The sequence below is a fragment of the Micromys minutus genome (genome assembly GCF_963924665.1).
Source record: "Micromys minutus genome assembly, chromosome: 17".
NCBI lineage: Eukaryota > Metazoa > Chordata > Mammalia > Rodentia > Muridae > Micromys > Micromys minutus.
Genome location: NC_137952.1, coordinates 32,430,877 through 32,451,206, shown reverse-complemented (window position 1 = coordinate 32,451,206; position 20,330 = coordinate 32,430,877). Strand labels below are relative to the sequence as shown.

Here is a 20,330-nt window from a genome sequence, read left to right as displayed (position 1 = left end):
CTTATTCTAGTCGAGCTTATAGCTGCCCTCTGAAAGGTCTTAGAGCTGTTGGCATATAGAGCCTGTTCCTGTGCATCTAAAACCATACAGCATTTTTATCAATCTTACCCTAAAATACAAACTTCTCCAAGTGGAAATAAAATCCAGACAGGACAGGAAAATGAAAACATTTAATAATAGCCCTTGTTGTCTTGTGCCTAACAATGGCTGGAGATTTGACTGTGTTTACTAAGCTGAGTAAATAGCACATCATTTCTATTTAGAACCAGCAAATGTGTGTGGCCCTGTTTCATATCTAATCTATACTAAAAGAATAGATTCTAAATTGATTTTTGTTTGCAGATAAAATGTAATTATGATATTACCTCGCACATGGCTATTTAACATTGGTGCCAAAAGTCAAAATTACCTGTATTCAAAATAGTTACGTTTTGAGATTATACCCCTGGAGATTTTTTAAAATTAGATTTTAGGTTAACATGTAAAACCATGGGCTTTTTAGTGACATTTTCTATACACGAGCAAAGTTGTGCTTCTTGCCCATTCCTTTCCCCTACACCACATCGCCCCTGCCCCTTTGACTAGTTCCCTCCCTTCCTCCAATCAGCCTCACTCCTGCTTTCTCGCTACATTTATCCCATGACCCACCTCTCTTGAGATCCTTTTCTCTCATGATCCCCTTTCCGGTTTCACAGCCTGCCGCTCCCGTGGAGAAACTAAGCTGTACTTTCCATTAAAGAAATCAATTTGCTTTCAAACAAAGTCAAACTCTTGGAAATGGGCCTTAGGCAGACAGATTGTTTTTAGGGTGTGCTCTTCTTCTGAAGTTTCTGCTGTTCTTATAAATCCTATCTTACCTACCCTTACATCTCAGGCAAGAAAATATCCTGCAGAGCCTTCTGGTTATAAGAAAACAAGTGCTTCTGTAGAAAGGCAGATGCCTCAGGACTAGACACTTGTGAGTGTAGCCCATGATGTAGCCCAATGCGCATGGTCTGTCAAACTCTGATAAGCAGGTAGAGGGGCCCACCAGGAAAAACAGGCAATCCCAGACCTCTGGCCCTAGGAAACACAGTCTATCACAACAGCGCTTCCTCTGAGCAGACCACGTCTTCAGTCAGCTTCTCCTCATCTGGTATGCATGTTGCTCTATAAATTCAAAAGTGGTCCCTACCTTACAAATTAGATGTTTTGCAGCAAAACTAAAACCAAAAGATATGGACTGCATATAAGACACACTTGTGCCTATCTTTCTAGTCCTGTCTCAGCCTGCACGAGATCATGGCCCACACTGTCACTCATGAGGGACTTCTCTGTTTCTAGATATTGATGAATGCCGGGAGATCCCAGGGGTCTGTGAAAATGGAGTGTGCATCAACATGGTTGGCAGCTTCAGGTGTGAGTGTCCAGTGGGATTCTTCTATAATGACAAGTTACTGGTGTGTGAAGGTAAGTGTGACTGTACCCCCATCTACAAATGAAACTACTGGTAAGATACTTAACACCCTGGCCAAATAATTCTGTCACAATTCTACAACACTGGAACCTCAGCTCAAGAGTAAGAACTGTAGGAAAGTCTACTAGATTTGACAAAAACATCGTTTTAAAACTTAACCAATTAAGAAAAGCACATGGTAGAGACCCACATGAGATTTCTCCTCCTCCTTGTCTTCTTCTTCCTCCTCCTCCTCCTCCTCCTCCTCCTCCTTCTTTTCATTGACTCTCAGTGGGAAAACCAGGCTGTTTATGCTAGAACCTCTTCCCCCAACACAAGATATATCAGATTCCCAGGTGATAAGGAAGAGCTTTGAGTTCCTGGGTATATCACATAGAGTGCTGTTGCTTCAGTCTCTTCAAAACAAACACAAGAGGATCATCATCTTTAACTAAATGTCAAAGTTAGCGTTCTTTTTCAGAGATTCTGCTTCTCCCCAGTGGAAACAGTGGTTAAAAAAAACAATATTCCAAACACACAAGAGAATTCTAAGTGGCAAGAAGAACAAATCTGACTTGATACGGAAAACGCTTGCATGCAAAGGGACTTTGAGTTGCCTCCTGTGGCCATGTGTGCATCCTCATCCTGAGAGTTTCAGTGTTTGCTGTAACACTTCATACTTTTCCTCCATGAGGAAGATAGCATTCTTTTATATTTTAGTAGAGGACACACCATTCTAGAGCAACTGAAGTGAGATTCTGCTTAATGTTTGAGTGGTGGGCCTCTAGCCAGATTTTATACAAAGGGCTGCCACCCCCTGGAGCTCACATGTCAATAGTTTGACACCAACAAACCTTTTTCTCCAAATTAGGGACCGTTTACAATCGACATGTAGAGTTACGTTCCATTAGTAACCACACACTTGTTGGGCTCTCTTGCCAGCTTTCAACCACTGTGGCCAACTGGGCACGCATCGCTTGCCCTGCTTGTTGTGTGGGTTGTGGGCAGGGGTGATAGCCAGTCCAAGACTCTTTAAAGAGATAGCCAGCTCAGACCACAGCCCAGCTATGGGGTTTCCGGGAACCATCAAGAATGGGTTCCTGCAGAGAGGGCACTGCTTTAGGGAGAACAGTGGATCTTATCGTGTTAGAGGTGACTGATTTCCTCATGTTGCACTTCTTCCCTTCTGGTACATGTCTCAGGATGCCTGCTACTTTTTTCCCTTCTATTTTCTCTTCTCTCCTTTTGTCAGCCCCTTGGATACTTACCCCAAATACCCCATTAACACTTATGTTTGCCAAAAGTGCTGCCCTTGGCCAGAACACATAGGCAAGGCCACCCATGAGTACAAAGACGACCCAGACCTTGAGACATACGTGGGAGTGAAAGCCTGCTGAGCCAGGGCAAGATGCCCTGCTGTCGGGGAAGACCCAGCATGCCCCACCCACTCTATCTGTTTAAAAAGGTGTCAAGAAACAGTCACATTCAGAGAACATTAGAAAGATTAAGTGCTCCAGGTTTTTTGGTTTCCATTTCACAAGTTCTTTGTCCTCGAGGTGAGTGTTTAAATACACTCAGCTGCTTCCCAACACATTCTTAGCTGTCAAAATAAATCAGAAAATGAAGGTTGACTTCATGTGTGTGTCTCAGCTATCCTGAAATTGGAGTGGATTTCAGGAATGTTTTGGGGGACTTCCATATTTATACTTTCCACAAGGAAGTGCATAAGCAGATGTTAGTTTCTCTTGTCACAGAAGTGCCTGCCTGTCACACCACTTGGCTTTTAATATGGCAAGGTTGACTCTGATTCTTTGCAGTTTAGAAGCAGGGCAGAACTAGTGGGTGGGGCAGTGCTGTGTCCATCATGGGCCTACTGCATGGAGAGGTACAGTCTACCCCACCTCAGACAGACACTCCCCACCAGCCACATTCAGGTTTTCCCACCATACAAGAGCAGGCCTGATATATTTCTGTTGTGGCTTTTCCTGGGGAAGTCTGAACAAACATCCCTTCACCCTGTGTAGAGCACAGACAACAGACCAAAGAGGCAGTTCTTTCTTAGACTTGCCTAGTAGACCAGTAAGACTACTGAGTTATGGACAGGAGCATGAATGACCATAGGCAGCTACATCACCAAAAGCCTACGGTATCCCAGCATGGTGGACAGTTCGTGAAAGCTCCTTCCTGAGCAACTTTCAGCAGCTTGGCTGGCCCTCAGACACAGTCTCCTCTTTCCAGGCTCCATTTGTGCCTTTCTATCTTGGGACATCCTGAGTCTTTGAGGCTCTTTTTTTCTTCCTGGGCCTTAGGTGTCCCGTCTCCTAGAGAATAGGATCCATCATTGCTATGGTACTTTCTAGTGATGGAACAAATTTATAGTGGCAAATATATCTACTGTGTATGACTTTATAGTGATGTAGATCTACTATGAATTTATCATAGTTTCTCTGCCTTAAGGCTTCTCTGGGTTTATCTATCTGCCCTTTCCCTCCATCCCCACCCCCAATCTAAGCCCTGAAGACCACGAAGCTCTTTACTGGTCCCATAGTTTTTGCCTGTTCCAGAAATTCAGATAGTTAAAGTCAGAATATTATAGAGCCTTTTCCGGTGGCTTCTTTGACTTGTTAATCCCCATATGGGTTTCTCCCATGTCTTCTGGTAGCTAGCCAGCTCACTAGACTAGTAACTGATATTCTACCATCTTACCATGCCACAGTGTATTTATAAAGCATTCACCTACTGAAGGTTATCTTGGCTGCTTTCAAGCTCTTGCCATTATGAATGAGTCTACTATAAATATCCATTGCTGCCTTTTCAAAAGACTGAGCCATCTTAAGAAAATATGTATCGCCAACTCAACACCAGACTCCCTTCTGCTTGCAGATATCGATGAGTGTCAGAATGGCCCCGTGTGCCAGCGCAATGCCGAATGCATCAACACTGCAGGCAGCTACCGCTGTGACTGTAAGCCCGGCTACCGCCTCACCTCCACAGGTCAATGCAACGGTACGTAGCACCCACTCAGAGGCCATTGCTGTCACGGTCCTGAATCTGCACTTCTTTATAGATTCTAGGGCTAAGGAATAGAAGTGAAGATGTGGGTCAATAAACTCAAAGTACCTAAAGAGGAAAAAAAACAGGAAAATTGTTAAAATAGCTAAATATGTGGATTTCTGCCTTCCTAATAAACAAAACATTCACAAAACAAAAAACAACAACAACAAAAAAGAGGTCACTTACACAAATGAGTCCCTATATCCCTACCCTACCCAGAAATACCCACTACCTACATACATAAGCCTACAGTCCTCTAATCAGTGTTCATGATGTTGATGATGATGATGGTGATGGTGATGGTGATGATGGTGATGATGATGACGGTTAGCTTCTACATAATCTCCTGTAGGCAGGGAAGGTTTTCATCATATCTTCTACTTATGCTAGATGCCTTTACTCTCTTGAGTTCCTGCATAAACAGATTTAAAACATACGTGCGCACACCACACCATACACCCTGTCTTCCTGACATCTTTCTGACGAAAATCACTCCCTGAAGACAGCAAATGAGCAAATCTTGGCAGTCACATTATCTCTGCAGTACCTACAGTAAGCAGAGGTTAGGAGTGTCTGCCGTCCATCTTGTCAGAATGTGGTATACATAAGAAGAGAGTGTGCTGTCCACTTACATTGGAGGTATAATTGGTCAACATCTGAGTTTCTATAGCTACTGACATGAAAGTTCAGGCCCTTGTGTTAAAGCTCAGAGGCAAACTCATACTTCAGACTGGCCCTCACCTAAACCTCACTACAGGTTTACTTTTAACAGTGCGTCACCCTGCTCAGGGCTCACTTCCAGTGAGTTTCCTGGGGTGTGTGCACTTGTGAATGAACTGACACGAGAGGAACCATGGTTAGGTTTTGCTTGGCTCTCTTGGCCAACTGTGATTAAGTGGTAGGAAATGTGCTGCTCTCTGCAGGATATTTCCCATTGTTTCATGAAACCTTGGTAGGAAGAGGGTGTAAGAACAGAACAAAAAAAAAAAAAAAAAAAAAAAAAAAAAAAAAAAAAAAAAAAAAAAAAAAAAACTCACTTTGCCAACCAAGGTTTGTTATATTGAGTTTAAGGGAGCATGTGTATGTATTTAACATTCCATCAACGGAACTGAGATTATCCCCTACGCAGAGATACAGAACAGGAAAACCGAGTCCCTGGCTGATAGGAAGCACAATCCCCCAGTGACATTGGGCTGTAACTACACTTCCCTGCATTTTACTTTTAAGTCATATTTCTTTGGAGCTGGTGGAAAGGCAGCCAGTTAAAATAAAGGCTGGCTAGTCGCACTGAGTGTGCCACTGTAGACCATTTACTCGGGCCATTAAGTTGAGCTTATAGGTCAACAAAAGGCGATCAGCTACAGCCTACTACGCCTCAAGCAAGCCCTTTTATGTTTTCTTATGGAATGTTAACCCAAACTGCCTCTGGTACCATCGGGGAAGCCTGGGTGAGCAGTATTTGTGGCCTGCAATCCAACTTCCCCTCATTTATTGAGGCCCGTGAGTCTTGTCACGATTCAGCTTTGCGGGTTGAAGATTTTCTCCTCGTAGTTTTCGGACAGAAGGCAAAGCATCCCTGACTGTATTTAGAAGGAAAACATCGTCCTGTGAGACTTGAATTTGAACTCATATATACATTGTTTAAAACTCCAAATTATCACAGAGGTCCTAGGTCTACACTGCTGTTGAGGGTGGTGCTCAAGTTGCCAGTCTGACCTTAGTAGCAAATTTTACCCCTGTAGAAATGCCTTTCCCAGCTACATCCTCAGTCACTGCCTATAATCTCTATCTACCCTTTCTGGTTGTAATCCAGTCCCTATTCCAAACCTCCCAGGAAACCTCAGAATGCTCTCCTGGGAATTAAATAGTTAGATGATGATTGACCTTTCTCAAGGGAAGCTCCCTTTTCTGATCATAAAAATAAAACACTCTTTTCTTTGCCCCCCCCATTCTTCATTTTAAATATTTTCTCAAATAAGACTAGTGATATTTGTTAACTGTTTTCTGTGTAGACTAGCCACAGGTTGGGGGCAGGGTAACCCCAAGCCCTCTTACACTTGAGACTTCTAAACAGTGTCATGATTAATGGGTTCTGCCTGGAAATGACCATGGTGTCTGCCACAGGTAGGTTCTGTTGTTCTGAGGTGACAGTTCTGTAGACCCAGAAGATAAGCAACCTAAATGTTCAACTAAAACAGGTAGAATGAAACCTGAAGGAGGGAGGCAAAAGAATACGGCTAACTGTGAGCGTCTGTCCAATTACGGTAGTGTCTCATTTCAACATAAGCACGATGTGTTTGACTTTACTGTAAATCCTCCAAAGCCCCATAGTGCCCACAATGTAGGTACCCAAACCTAGAAATATCAGTTCCACATGATGCTGTTTAGGCACTGTCAAAAGCACTTCTCTCCATTCTGAGTTTTACTTTCCTCTTTCAAGATACCTCTGGTGGAGGGAGCTGTCTCCTTGGTTCACCTGGTACTAATGCTCTGAAAGTAAGATCTGGCCAATCCCAAAGTAAAACCGAGAGAGAATGCCAGTGTCTGCTTCACTGCCTCAGTTCCGAGTTTGGATCATCTCTGAGTGCAATGGAGATGATCTGTCCAGTCATTTTATGTTCCAAGTCTAAGAAAACGTGCAAATGTGCTTCTGGTTTACAGATCGAAACGAGTGCCAGGAAATCCCGAACATATGCAGTCACGGCCAGTGCATCGACACCGTGGGGAGCTTCTACTGCCTTTGTCACACCGGCTTCAAAACAAATGCAGATCAGACCATGTGCCTGGGTGAGTGTGTGCCTGGGTCCATGGGTGGGTGTGTGCATGGGTCCATGGGTGGGTGTGTGCACATGGGTCCATGGGTATGTGTGTCCACATGGGTATGTGTGTGTGTGCATGGGTCCATGGGTGGGTGTGTGCATGGGTCCATGAGTGGGTGTGTGCACATGGGTATGTGTGTGTGTGCATGGGTCCATGGGTGGGTGTGTGCATGGGTCCATGAGTGGGTGTGTGCACATGGGTATGTGTGTGTGTGCATGGCTCCATGGGTGGGCACATGGCTTTGGATAGTATTTTTGTGGGCTCATTTGACTGACCAGACTTCAGTCTTTTACTATATGGACACTTTTTGTGAGAAGTGTGTCCAGTTTGTATCAAATCTTCAAAGGCAAATTGAAAATTGTTACAAAGTGAGGACAGGTATCATTTTCGTTTGGGGAAAAAGAGGAAGAATGCAGGGTTTCTGTTCTATTGTTGGAGTGCTTCACAAACATCTAACAGTCAAGGTCTCTCTTTGCTTCCTTCTTTTCTGACTTAGACCTTCTAGGGTCTTTAAGCCCATGAATCAAACTTATATCAGGAGAACAGCCTACAGAGCCCCATTTAAAGCACTTGCCTTTGGCTATAACTAGGTCCACCCAGGAATGATGTTTAATCTATTTCTTAATCACCCTGGCTCAACCCAGGATGGCTCTCCCTTCCTCGCCTTGCCACAAGAATCTGTCCCACTGTTTCTCAACCTCCCTCTCTTGGCTATGGATGAGCCAGACAAACCTGCTATGCCTTCCTGATTCTCCGGTGGCCGGAAGAGTGACAGTGACTCGTTATTTGGATGTGATGTTCACTATACATTCAGGGTACTGGGAACAGCAATAGCTTTTCCATCTGAATTGCAAATCATTATCTTCATGTCCCAAACTGGAAAGAGGCAGCCTTGAGTCTGGCCACTGCCTTTTGACCTCCGCAGGTGTCTCTTTCCATTCGTACCCTCCCCTTTTCCTTGGCCCATCTAGCCTCCGTCTCCAAACAAATGGTACCAGTGTTCTTAATGTTCTTATCTCCCCCCTTAATGTGTTGTGTAAGAAAGAAAGATGCTAGCTGCTCTGGGAAAAGGCACAGTATGTAACTTGTCAGAATAAACATCATAATGCACCAAAGGGAAAAAAGTCCTATACCAATAAATAAAAAGACAAACAACGCCAGAGCTTCTGAACCGAGCCAGCGTGAGCACCATGTTATCCCTTAGCTGAGTTATCAGTGGTGGGAGAAACAAGCCATGTCTAAGGCAGCAGCTTAGCTGGGGAGGGAAGTTTTGTTGCTGATTTCAGAGCAAAGCCTGGTGACTCACGATTGTGGGGGAACAGAGCGTGGAGCATGGAGCACCAAGTGTGCCAGAGGGCAGCAAAGGAAGGTCCAGATGCACACCGAACTTTTTCCATTTTCAAGTGAAAGTATTTGAGCAAAGTGGCATGGGTGGAGAATTTGAGAAGCAAACAGAATAAAAATTCTTGTCCAGTCCTTGTGTCCTCATCTCGCCTCCTCTCTCACGCCAACTGAGGAAACTCGGTACTCCCAAGATGGAAGCCATCACCTCAGCTTCTCCAGGCTGATGCCACCAGGCAAAACCTTCCAGCCTCCTAGGACAGAGTCTGTGCAGCCACGACTGGTCTTCAGCACCAGTGGCCACCTTCCTCTTTACTCACTGTGTGTCCCTCTCTGGCCTTCCTTCCTCCTAGACATAGACGAATGTGAGAGAGACGCATGCGGGAATGGGACCTGCAGGAACACGATCGGCTCCTTCAACTGCCGCTGCAACCACGGCTTCATACTATCTCACAACAACGACTGCATCGGTGAGTGCGCAGGGGGGTGTCACACATCACGTACCTGCCTGCATCGTGGCCAGCGTGCGTCCGTCTGCCCAAAAGTTGGTCCCATGACTATCAGATAGAATGTGCTGGTTGTAAGTCAAATGAAGTGACTTACCTTTATTGAACTGTGTACCAGCAGTTATAAGTTCTATATCTACTTTAAGTTAAACAAATGTTAAGATAAATGCTTTGGGTTCAACTACACAAAAGCAAGCCTTTGTAAATTGTACAAACTCGGAGGAGCGTGGAAGCCTTGTTTAGAGCCTTCTCTGCCCCCCTTCTTCAAATAAACAAGTTATTAAATGTGTAACATCACCCTTATAAGACATGATAGGCATTTTCTCTCAGGTGCAGAATCTAGGTTAGCTTTATATATACATATAAAACATACACACATGTGACATGAGGCAGAAGGAAAATGTTTGGGATGAGGAAGGACCGGGTAGGATACTAGGAATGTGAATGTGAGCCAAACCCATTATTTAGAACTGACCAAAAAAACAATGTGGAGATGGGATCCTAAGAAAATATAATGAATCAAATACCATATAGAGTTTGAAGCTAATTATAAATATTTCTAGTTGTGATACTATAGTATGACTTCATCTGAATTATATATCCAGTAAACCAGTTTTATCTTTTGAAAATTAAATCTAAAATAAAGAGTCCAGAAAGGTGGGTGGGGGGTTTGAGGAGCACGGGGCATATTAGTAGTGAAAGCAAACAGAGGTTGGGGGGTGAACAGAGACTAGGGTGAGTCGGGGGTAGAGCAGAAAAATCTACAAAAAAACAAAGTTTGTTTGAAAATTCCATGATGACACTTAGTCCTGTGTATACCAATTAATTTTTTAAATGAAAAAGGCAAAAAAGCAAAAAAAAAAAAAAAAAAAAAAAAAAAAAATACACAGTCTAAGCAAAAGCAAAACTGGTACAAATGTATCCTGCAAATCACCAGCTTTAATATGATAATGTAATCTTTTTATTATATTTGGGTGGATGCCTACAGCTGGGTCTGTGGCTGAACACAGACCTTTATTGTAATTTCTTATATTTGGCCAAGGTCACAAAGGCCACCAAAGATGAGAAGGATGGCTGGGCGTTTGGCCTTTTCTTTGGAATATAACAAAGAATTTTTTCCCAGATGTTGATGAGTGTGCGACTGGTAACGGGAACCTCTGCAGAAACGGCCAGTGTGTCAACACGGTGGGGTCCTTTCAGTGCACGTGCAATGAAGGCTACGAGGTGGCTCCCGACGGCAGGACGTGTGTGGGTGAGCGAGGGGCCCAGAAAGCCTCTGACAGCCTGAGCAGGAACAGGCCAGTCCTCAGGGCGTCTGCTGTAACTCATGCAAATAGGAAAAATATTAATCAGCTTAGGTGTGTGTGTGTGTGTGTGTGTGTGTTACACAAAAACAGAGTCATGAATTTAAGAGGGGTGTTAGAGGAACATGGGGAGGAATTAAAGAGAGAAGGGGGAAAAGTATGAAAGTCCTCAAATTTAAAGAGAAAGGAAGAAAAACAGTCCCCGAGAAAATGTCCCCGGAGGCCCAGTACAGAATCAGTCTCCGTTCTAACCACGCTATTATTTTTTTTTTAATGCATACAGATAGTTATTTGCCTTCTCAGTTTAAAGAATAGGTTATGCTCATACAACTGTTATTATAAATATTAACTGTTAAATATTAAGCTGAAAGGCTCTGATTTGTTATATTTTGCTCGAACTACCCCTCCAAGGGTTACTTCCCATAATCTTTTAAGTATCTTTAAAACCCCTGCTTTGCAGCACACTTTTCTGGGAATACTCTGCCTGTGGTGGGTAGAATAAAACGTGGCTGTACTGCATCCTTTGGGAAGCTTTGAAAGGAATGGATTTGCTTTCCTCTCTGGGAGCCTTGTGGCTTTTAAAGAGCTCCATGTGCCTCTTTGGTTTGATTCCGGTGCCTTTGATTGAGTTTGCACCGCTCAATGGAGACCACGCCAACAGGGACACCTCTCTCTGATTTCTTTTTCTCTGCAGATATCAATGAATGTGCTCTGGATCCTGGGAAGTGTGCGCCTGGAACCTGTCAGAACTTGGATGGCTCCTACAGGTGCATTTGCCCTCCTGGGTACAGTCTACAGAACGACAAATGTGAAGGTACGGGCTGCTGCCGGTGATGAGCTCTGACTAGAATCTCTGAACTCAGAAATTTTTGTGATGGCGTTTTTAGTTTGGAATACTTTGTTTAAAGTGAGCTCACAGAATGTGGCTTATGACCTACCTCATACTCTGTCAAGACAGGGAAATCTAGTTTCTGTCCTGATCACTGGGGCACTGGTTTCTCTGTGTACAGGCTGCTCTGGTGACCCTAGCTCTTACCACTGCACTCTGACTCAGCACCATGCCTGGTCCCACTGATGGTCTTTCTGAACTACATGGTTGTAAGTGGCCATTGTTGACAGGCACAGACAGCTCTCATGCCCATGGCTTCCTCAAGTGCCCACATTCAAGGTTAGGTGGAAGTAGTTATACAGCTTGTCTGTAATGTCCTCAGCTATAGAGAGATAGAGATGTATGGTAGAGCATTCCATTCCTTTAACCTCAGCACAGATTGCTTTTCTAAGTCAAGAATAGCCATTGCAAGGATTTTATATATAATTAGGGTCAGTGGGTTCCCAAGAAGTCACATAGTTCACACCCTGCCTTTAAACAGGTCTTTTAATCACCACGATAGACTTAAGTTTTCTGTTTTCTAATACTGCCAATGAGAAATTTTATTATAAATCCAATTCATACCGCATTCCAGAGAAGATATTTTAAGTAGAAACATTTTATCAAAATTAAGTCTGAAGGGGTTGTTGAATGTTTTCTTGTTTTTTTTTTTTAATGTTTTTCATGTGTATTGGTGTTTGGGCTGCATGTATGTGTGTATACCATGCACATGTCTGGTGCCCACGGAGGGCAGAAGAGGGAATCAAATCTCCTGTAATGGAGATGACTATGTGTCATCGTGTGGGAGCTGGAGACCAAACCAGAGTTGTCTTGGAAGAGTAGTAATCAGTGGTCTTAACTGTAGACTCATCTCTCAAGACACTTGATTTATTTTTAATTTCTTTATTTTATCTGTTTCTCTCTCTCTCTCTCTCTCTCTCTCTCTCTCTGTGTGTGTGTGTGTGTGTGTGTGTGTGTGCACGTGCATGCGTGTTCACATATGCCTGCATATGTGTGAGTTGAGTATCAGAATATGACTCTTAGGAATTAGTATTTTCCTTCCATCATGTGGGGCTTAGAGGTGAACTTCTGATCGTAATGACAAGGGTATTGAGCCATCTCAGAAGAACTTGTTTCACTTTCCTTCATAACTGATTCAATTTACTTCAGGATTACTATAGAAGATCTCCCAAATAAATAGAATTGAAATAAAAATAACTCCCAAGATGATCAATAAAATGTACCCATTCTATAATATCTGTACCTGATATAAAGAACATGGCACCTATAGGCTAATTTTTAATATAATAAGAAGAAATGGGGCCAGGAGATGGCTCAGTTGTCACAAATGTGTGGCCCTCTGTTGAGATCTCTAGCACCCACTTCAACACCAGTTTGGTGGCCCTCCTATAATCCCACATTTGGGAGGTAGAGACAGAAAATCCTTGAAACAAGCTGGCAAGCTAGACTTGCCAAACCAGCATGCTTTAAGTTGAACTGAGAAAAACTGGCTCAATAAATAAGATGGAAAATAATCTAGGAAGCCATCCAATGTTAACCACTGGCCTTGATACACACATGCACACAATTTCAAACATACGCACATACCCATGCACACCAAATGCACATATACGTGCAACTCTACATATATAAAAACAAGAGGTTCATAATAACAATAAAAGCAACCTCCAAAAGGAAATATTTGAGCATTTTCACATAAGTTAACATTTCTTAAAGGGAAGATGTAATGGTGGAAGGGGTCTAAGAATAAAATGATGTAACAAAGAGAAATTCAAACTCATTGGTGAACCCAAAAAATGACAACTAAAATATACAAGCTCATGGATGAGGAAGCTGATTTTCCATCATATGAGAACATATGCTTATTTCTAGATATTGCATGATAGTTACAGTGTGAAGGCAAGATACTGCAGTTAGCTTCTTGACTTTCCCTTCGGTGGGAACAAAGTCATGAAATTGTACTTTGTAGGCAGAACTACACAAATGTGAAGCCAAAGAGTTACATTACCCAAGAGATGGTTAGTATATAATTTTTAAAATTTTAGCCAAGACAGTACAACTCAGATTTAAGACTATAAAGACCTTTCTTTGCTATAAATTCTAAATTCTAGCTGTAAGTCCCAGGAAATTAGTGAGTTTGTTTCATTTGAGTTGCTCTTTTTCACAAGAGTAGAACAATCATGTATTATTCCCCAAACAGATGGTTTGGAAAGAGAAAGGGAATAGTTAATTATATGGTCAGGCCAACATACACAAGCTAGGAATCTCTAGGAGAAACCCTTATGACACAACACGTTGGTTAACCAAACTACTCTGAATTCTCAGTAGGTCAGTCTTTACTGGCAATATGATGCATTGAAGTTCTAAAGAAAAGAGGTCTTAAATCATGTGTGTCAAGTTTCTATTAGCTCTATGATGAAGGAGAAGCTCTGGTCTACACAAGAAAGGGATTTCATATCTTCAGAAAACCTAACTTGTGCATTAGAATCATCTTCTGGGATGGGATTGTACTTAGGACTGTGGCCATTAATGTCCCTAAGGCTGCAGAAATAGGGTATTGGAAATGCTACTGCAGGGGGTGCTGGGAAGGCTCCATCAGTGAGTGGAGGGAAATCACCTTTCACTGGATTTGGGATGTACAGTGGTGAGGTGGGGTATGGGAGTTCTGGTCTCTCTCCCAGCTCAGTGTGGTGTAGAGTTAATACAAATTCTCTGATTTGCACCTTCACAAGTAAGGAGCTCATTTTTGTGATGGCCCTGTACCTCCATGTGTAAGAGGCTCATCATTATAACTCTTAAGAGGTTCTTACAGATTCCACTCAGACTTGTTCAAAGTAACTTTTAAAACTTCACCTCAAAATTCTATCACAGCCAATTACTTCCCTGTTGCAAAGATACTGAAACAACTCCCACACTAAACCCGTTCGTCTCGGCGTAGTGACTAACGCTGTCTTGGCGACATTCTGACTCTGGTGTGTATGATTCTTTTAGATATTGATGAGTGTGTTGAGGAGCCAGAAATCTGTGCTTTGGGGACCTGCAGCAACACTGAAGGTAGCTTCAAATGTCTGTGTCCAGAAGGATTCTCCCTGTCCTCTACTGGAAGAAGGTGCCAAGGTAAATGTCTCCGAAAGCATTGTGCTTTCATTATTCTGTGTTTATTTGTTGTGGTCTTAGGTTTTAAACATGGCAAAGCTCTGAGTCTTCGTGAACGGGAAGATGTTTCAGTCACCCACAGGTCTAATGATTACCATATGCCCAAAGGTCCATTTTTACTTTTGAGGTTAAAAACTCATCCATCAAGCTTCAGTTGCTTATACAACTGTCTTGGCATGTAGAGCTCTGTCCGTCTGACAAGCACAAATGCTGAAAGGCTCTTGGGAGGGGGGCATCCCCAAGAATCACTGATGCTGTAGAACCTGGAGGAGCCAGCTCTAGGTCCCTGACTCAGAAGCTGCAGCTTAAGTGAATCCGGGTGCAACGCAAGATCCTCAGACAGAGAAAGTGCGAACCCATCATCTGTACTCCCAGGCTTTACCTTACACAGCCTTTGGGGAAACAGTAATACCTGCCAATGGCGAAAACAGCCAAGGGCTTGCCAGGTTAACTTTAAAATAGAAGGAAAAAAAAAAAAAAACTTTAAAAGACTCAGAAGGTAAACACAAAACAATGTTTGGATAAAACCCAGAAACTTGTTTAGACATCCCCAAGCCAAGCGATTGTTATTTGGCTATACTCATGCAGACGAGTTTCATGAATTACAGGATGGGGAAGGCCCATAAATATTTACGTTTAGAATTTCTGTCTGTGTCTATCCTATCGCTTTGTGCTTTCAGTTTGTTTATTTTGCGTGTGTGATTTGCTTCATATTACCAAATAATAGGTATAGACTATAATTTAAGATTCCAAAATATAGCTTTGGAATCTAAGACTGCCAAGGTTTGGACCAGAGAAGCCATTTATTGGTATAGAAATCCAGTTGGCTCACCCAAACCACACTTATACCCAGCCAAGCAACCTTCCTGTGTGCTTGACACAGTTCTATTGTCTGAGACTCTGCTGAAGTCTCGTTACTATTCTTCTGCCTGGCGATGGTTTTATTTTACCAGTTGATCAGTGCAGGAGTACGAAGGGAAAGGTTGCAAATTCTCTGGCTGGTTTGATCTTGTAGGGGGGGGGGGCTATCAGATGACAACAAGGGTTTCAGAGTTGTGATTGGGGCACAGCTGGATTCCAGTAGCTATTCAGCCTGTGTGCTCCGGGCCAGTCCCATAGTCTGACTTCTACTCCCTCTTCTGTGTCTTTGGCTGGCTCGGCCTGCGTTTGGAAAGAGCAGTGAGAAGCCAGGTGCGAATCTGCCCATGTGGCAAGCCAGAGGAAACTCCGAGGCTATTAATTCAATTTGCACCGGCCTGTCACAGGGCAAGCTGACATTGCAGGAAGAAACAACCCAGCTGTGAGAACTCTGACATATCCTCAGCCAGAGCTGAGGAATGCGAGCAGGGAAAGTGACTCTCATAGTTCCAGAGAAATTTCAGAGGACCGTTTGCAGATGGACTGGTAAGCAGGCATCCTAGTGAGCTCTGGCTGAGGTGTGTGAGAGCACCAAGCTGTTTCACAGTGCCGGGCACTTTTGAGTGAAAAGTTCACCTAGAGGAACAACGTGACGGAGAGCAAATCTCCTATCGAATACAGGTTCTGCCGGAACCTGAAATTTTGAGATGGAGATTTTTCTTAAAGGGTGACAAATTGAATCCAGCTTCTTCGGGCATAAAATGAGGAAGTTCCTCAGAACCACTAATTTGGGGTTTTGTAGCACCAGAGGTCACTGGGGACTTCATGCATTTGGGTCTCCGTCTGAATCCAAACTATTTATTTTTCTTTTGGTGTAGAGAGTGGCGTGGGGAAGATTGCACACTGGACTGGATAGAGTAAGGTCAGCCGTCTAAGGACAGCTGGAGGAGTAACGGGGAAAACAACCCAGTTCATGCAGAACAATGGACGGGACAAAGAACCTGAAGAATAAAGAAAAGAAAAAAGGGGTCCCCTGAGAAATGAGAATTAGTTAACTCTTGACATTTTCCCACAGAGAAAATATCTGGGTGGCAAACACTATGGGAGTGTGCTCTCTGGACTGGGAAACTCGTGGCAGAGAATGCAGAAGTCAGGAGCAGTCAGAACCGAGGAAGGGAGGAAGGGTACAAAATGGATCAGCCGAGCATCCTCAGATCTGCAGAGCTTAGCTGCTGTGTAATGAAGGAAATGCTGTTCATGGCTCTGGAAGTCAGATTTGAAAAAAAAAAAAAAAAGAAACTACCTTCCAGACCCCTAGATGAGCTCACTTCTCAGAGTTACCCAATCTGCTCTATAAGGATGGGAACAGCTGGCTTCCAAAGTTATGTCAAGCAACACCGGAGCATTTTGTAAGAAAAAGATCGCCTCTTCCTCGGAGTCACCAGAGGAATAATGACTATAAAGAAATACATATCTTCTTTCAAAGAAAGGCATGCTGCTTACACCCACCTAAAGAACAGTCATGCTGCTTACACCCACCCAAAGAACAGTCATGCTGCTTACACCCACCCAAAGAACAGTCGGGCTGCTTACACCCACCCAAAGAACAGTCATGCTGCTTACACCCACCCAAAGAACAGTCATGCTGCTTACACCCACCCAAAGAACAGTCATGCTGCTTACACCCACCCAAAGAACAGTCATGCTGCTTACACCCACCCAAAGCCCTGCCATCTGTCTTCTTCATGCTTCTTCCTTCTCTTGCACTAAATGGACTTTGGTTGGAAAATAAATCTGCTACAGCCGTGTGCGCATGAAGGTCTCACCTGGAGCTTGTCCCCACAATTCCATGAATCTGGACTTCAGTGACTGTCCCTGGTGGCTCAATTGACTAGTCCACACGCTGACCACTTCTTCATTTGTCCTATGCTGTGGTGTGGCGTTGTCTTTGGTTCCAGGGTGTATAGGGCACAGAATGACAGTATGTCTTAGAGCCAGGAGGCTCTCCTGCCTTAGTCTGCTTGCTGAAAGTTGTACAACAGCCATGCAAGAGAAGCCATTATGCAGGGGCCTCCTCATGAATGACTGGGCATCTATTAAGACTGGCAGGTTATGGAGTTTAATATTCATATTACGTTACTTCAAAGTAGTGGTTAAACTGAAGGAAAAAGATTAATCAGCATGAATTTGTTTCTCCTATCTTATTGTTGGTTTCTGTGACGCCTGTAGCCTCAGCTCTTGGAATCCCTTTTGGAATGTTGCTGAAGTTAATGAGAGAATGCATGGTCGACTATCATCCAATGGAGACTCGGTAGGAAGGCAACTAAAACATTCTGTGGGTTTATGTTGTAGATCTGCGAATGAGTTACTGCTATGCGAAGTTTGAAGGTGGAAAGTGTTCATCACCCAAATCCAGAAACCATTCCAAGCAGGAGTGCTGCTGTGCTTTGAAGGGAGAAGGCTGGGGAGACCCCTGTGAGTTGTGCCCCACTGAGCCAGACGGTAAGTCTGACATCTTTGCTTCTCGCTGCATGATCCCATGCACACATGACTGTGGACTCAGCAACAACGTAAGCCTCAAAGCCAATAGGACAGTCAAATTCTACATGTAACTGCGATGCCATTTAAACATGTTTTACTGGAGGAACATGGCCGTTATCTTCTCTTTTGATAACGCCATCAATCCGAGTCATCTGAAGGATAGGCATGTCGTTGAGAGGAGGGTGATGTCTCCTCGTTTCTGGGCATCTTGTTCATGTCTCTCACTGTGTGAGGCATGTGGCCATAGCCACACGACGGATGGGGGCGTGGGAAGCCTGTCGTCATCTCTGGTCTGCCCACTAATGAGCATACCTCTCCATCACAGAGGCCTTCCGCCAGATCTGCCCCTTTGGAAGTGGCATCATCGTGGGCCCTGATGACTCAGCCGTCGGTGAGTGCCCAGGCTAAGTCCTCCCTCCCTCTTCTTTGTTCTTCCTCTGGGTTTAATTTCTCCTGATCTACCTGGGAGACATAGTTTCTCCTATTTGCTGTCTTATCACTTGGATGACAGCTGTATTGTGATATTAGATATTCACTTACTGAACACCGACATGACAACAGTTTAAGAAAAATAACTTGGTTTTTTTTTTTTTTAAATTGTTTCTTTTCTTCACCTAAGATATGGATGAGTGCAAGGAACCTGATGTCTGTAAACATGGGCAGTGTATCAACACAGATGGTTCCTATCGCTGCGAGTGTCCCTTTGGTTATATTCTGGAAGGGAATGAGTGTGTGGGTGAGTAGTCACGCAGCCCCTTCCTTTGGAATTGTTATATGTAAAAATTGAGCGATTTGGCTTTTCCTGGACCAAGGTCAAGTTCTCTTCCTCCACTGAGGGCTTCTTCGTTTAGACTGCTAGCCCGTCCCCACCCTGTCCTGGGTAGGGAGTGAACCAAACAAGTACAGCCTTTCCTTGCATAACCCTTGTAGTCTAACTGGGAGGGCAGATACTGGACATGTCCTCAGAGACACTGAGAAAGACAACAGAGAACAGAAATCTTAGTAAAACTTAAAATATACCGTTTGTTGGGATTCTGTAAATCCCACCCCACAGTTACTTGGCAACAGCCAGGTATGCTCTGCCCCAGTTACCTAGCACTATAAAACGGGATGCTTGCCTCCTCCTCTCTCTCTTGGCCCCTGCTCTCTTGTTCTCTCTTGCTCTCCTCCCTTCTCCTTCCTCTCCCCATTTCCTTCCCCCCTTCTCTCTCCACATGCTCATGGCCAGCCTCTGCTACTCTACTCCTCTTCTCTACCCCTACTACCCTCTTAACTCCCCTCCCCATGCCCTGAATAAACTCTATTCTGTACTAAACTATCATGTAGCTGGTCCCTCAGGGGGAAGGGATTTCCAACATGAGTTCCCCAGAGGCATCCCCCTTACCCCCATGCCTCGCCGCACCTCCATGGAGCATACCTCCCCACATACACACACACTTCATCTTTTTCCTAACACTGTTAGTGTCCATAGTTTATACTCTTGGTGTGTAAAACTCCAAAGTTTCCTATACATCTTGTATATTGGGCAATTTGGAAGGCCACCCACCCTATTTAGTGTCTCATTCTAGCCTTTTCACTAAAATGTCCAAGAATGGCTCCTATATGGACCACTCACTCTTAATTCTATTCACTGTATGCTAGATTCAAATGTTATGCCCAAGAGCTCTAACAAAGCAATGCTGTGACTTGGATTAAGTGTGATCAACACTGAATGTCTGTGCAGATTAAAAAGTATGTCTTCATATAAAGAGAGGGGGTCTGGAGGCCATAGCACAGGCTAAGGGAAGGACATAAGGGTATTAATCAACCTGTCCCACCTTGGGTGTACTGCTATGCCAATGAAAGGATTTGTGTCTAATTACCCCAGAGCTCTAAACCGCAATGATACTGTCGTTTGCATTACGTCAAAGAAGATACAGTATTCTGGACTGCACCGTGAGGTTCAGTAACCAAACAGAAACAAATGTTATCCATGTTAGTTTTTGGAATACACAGGTTGCTGCTGTGTATGTATCCCTAGGAGGAATAATCCTTGAGGAGAGCCCAAATTTCTAAAATAGCAATGTTATTTCTAAAAATAGGGTTCTTTCTTTCCCAAGGGAAAATGTTCTTCCTAAGGCCTAGGCCATAAATAAGAACAGTGGGTGTTCCGGATGAATGGGTTAGGAGGCATCTATATATTTTAGGGAATTTTTTTGGTAAAATATTTTCTCTCTCCACAGTTGTTTAAAAAGACCGTGCCCTAAACATGTTTCCCTTTCTCCTTTTTTTCTAGTCTTTTCTTTTTCTGCCTAATGTAAACCACCTGGTTTTAATGGAATCAACAAAATGTACTCGAATGTTGGTTTTTATCCCGTACGTTCTATTTCATGTTGGGTAGTCTTTGTTTAACATCTGGCAAGACTCCATCATATGTAAGCCTTCTT

General features: G+C 43.6%; 1 protein-coding gene across 1 annotated transcript in view; it reads left to right on the top strand.

Moving 5' to 3' along the window:
• FBN1 (fibrillin 1) overlaps positions 1-20,330 on the top strand; it is a 193,471-nt gene that overhangs the window by 154,413 nt on the left and 18,728 nt on the right. The window contains exons 44-53 of the mRNA XM_080930907.1: positions 1,324-1,449; positions 4,319-4,441; positions 7,151-7,276; positions 9,004-9,120; positions 10,280-10,408; positions 11,155-11,274; positions 14,341-14,466; positions 17,716-17,865; positions 18,230-18,295; positions 18,524-18,640. Of these exons, the coding sequence (XP_080787033.1) occupies positions 1,324-1,449; positions 4,319-4,441; positions 7,151-7,276; positions 9,004-9,120; positions 10,280-10,408; positions 11,155-11,274; positions 14,341-14,466; positions 17,716-17,865; positions 18,230-18,295; positions 18,524-18,640 (1,200 nt within the window). The remainder of the gene's footprint in view (positions 1-1,323; positions 1,450-4,318; positions 4,442-7,150; positions 7,277-9,003; positions 9,121-10,279; positions 10,409-11,154; positions 11,275-14,340; positions 14,467-17,715; positions 17,866-18,229; positions 18,296-18,523; positions 18,641-20,330) is intronic.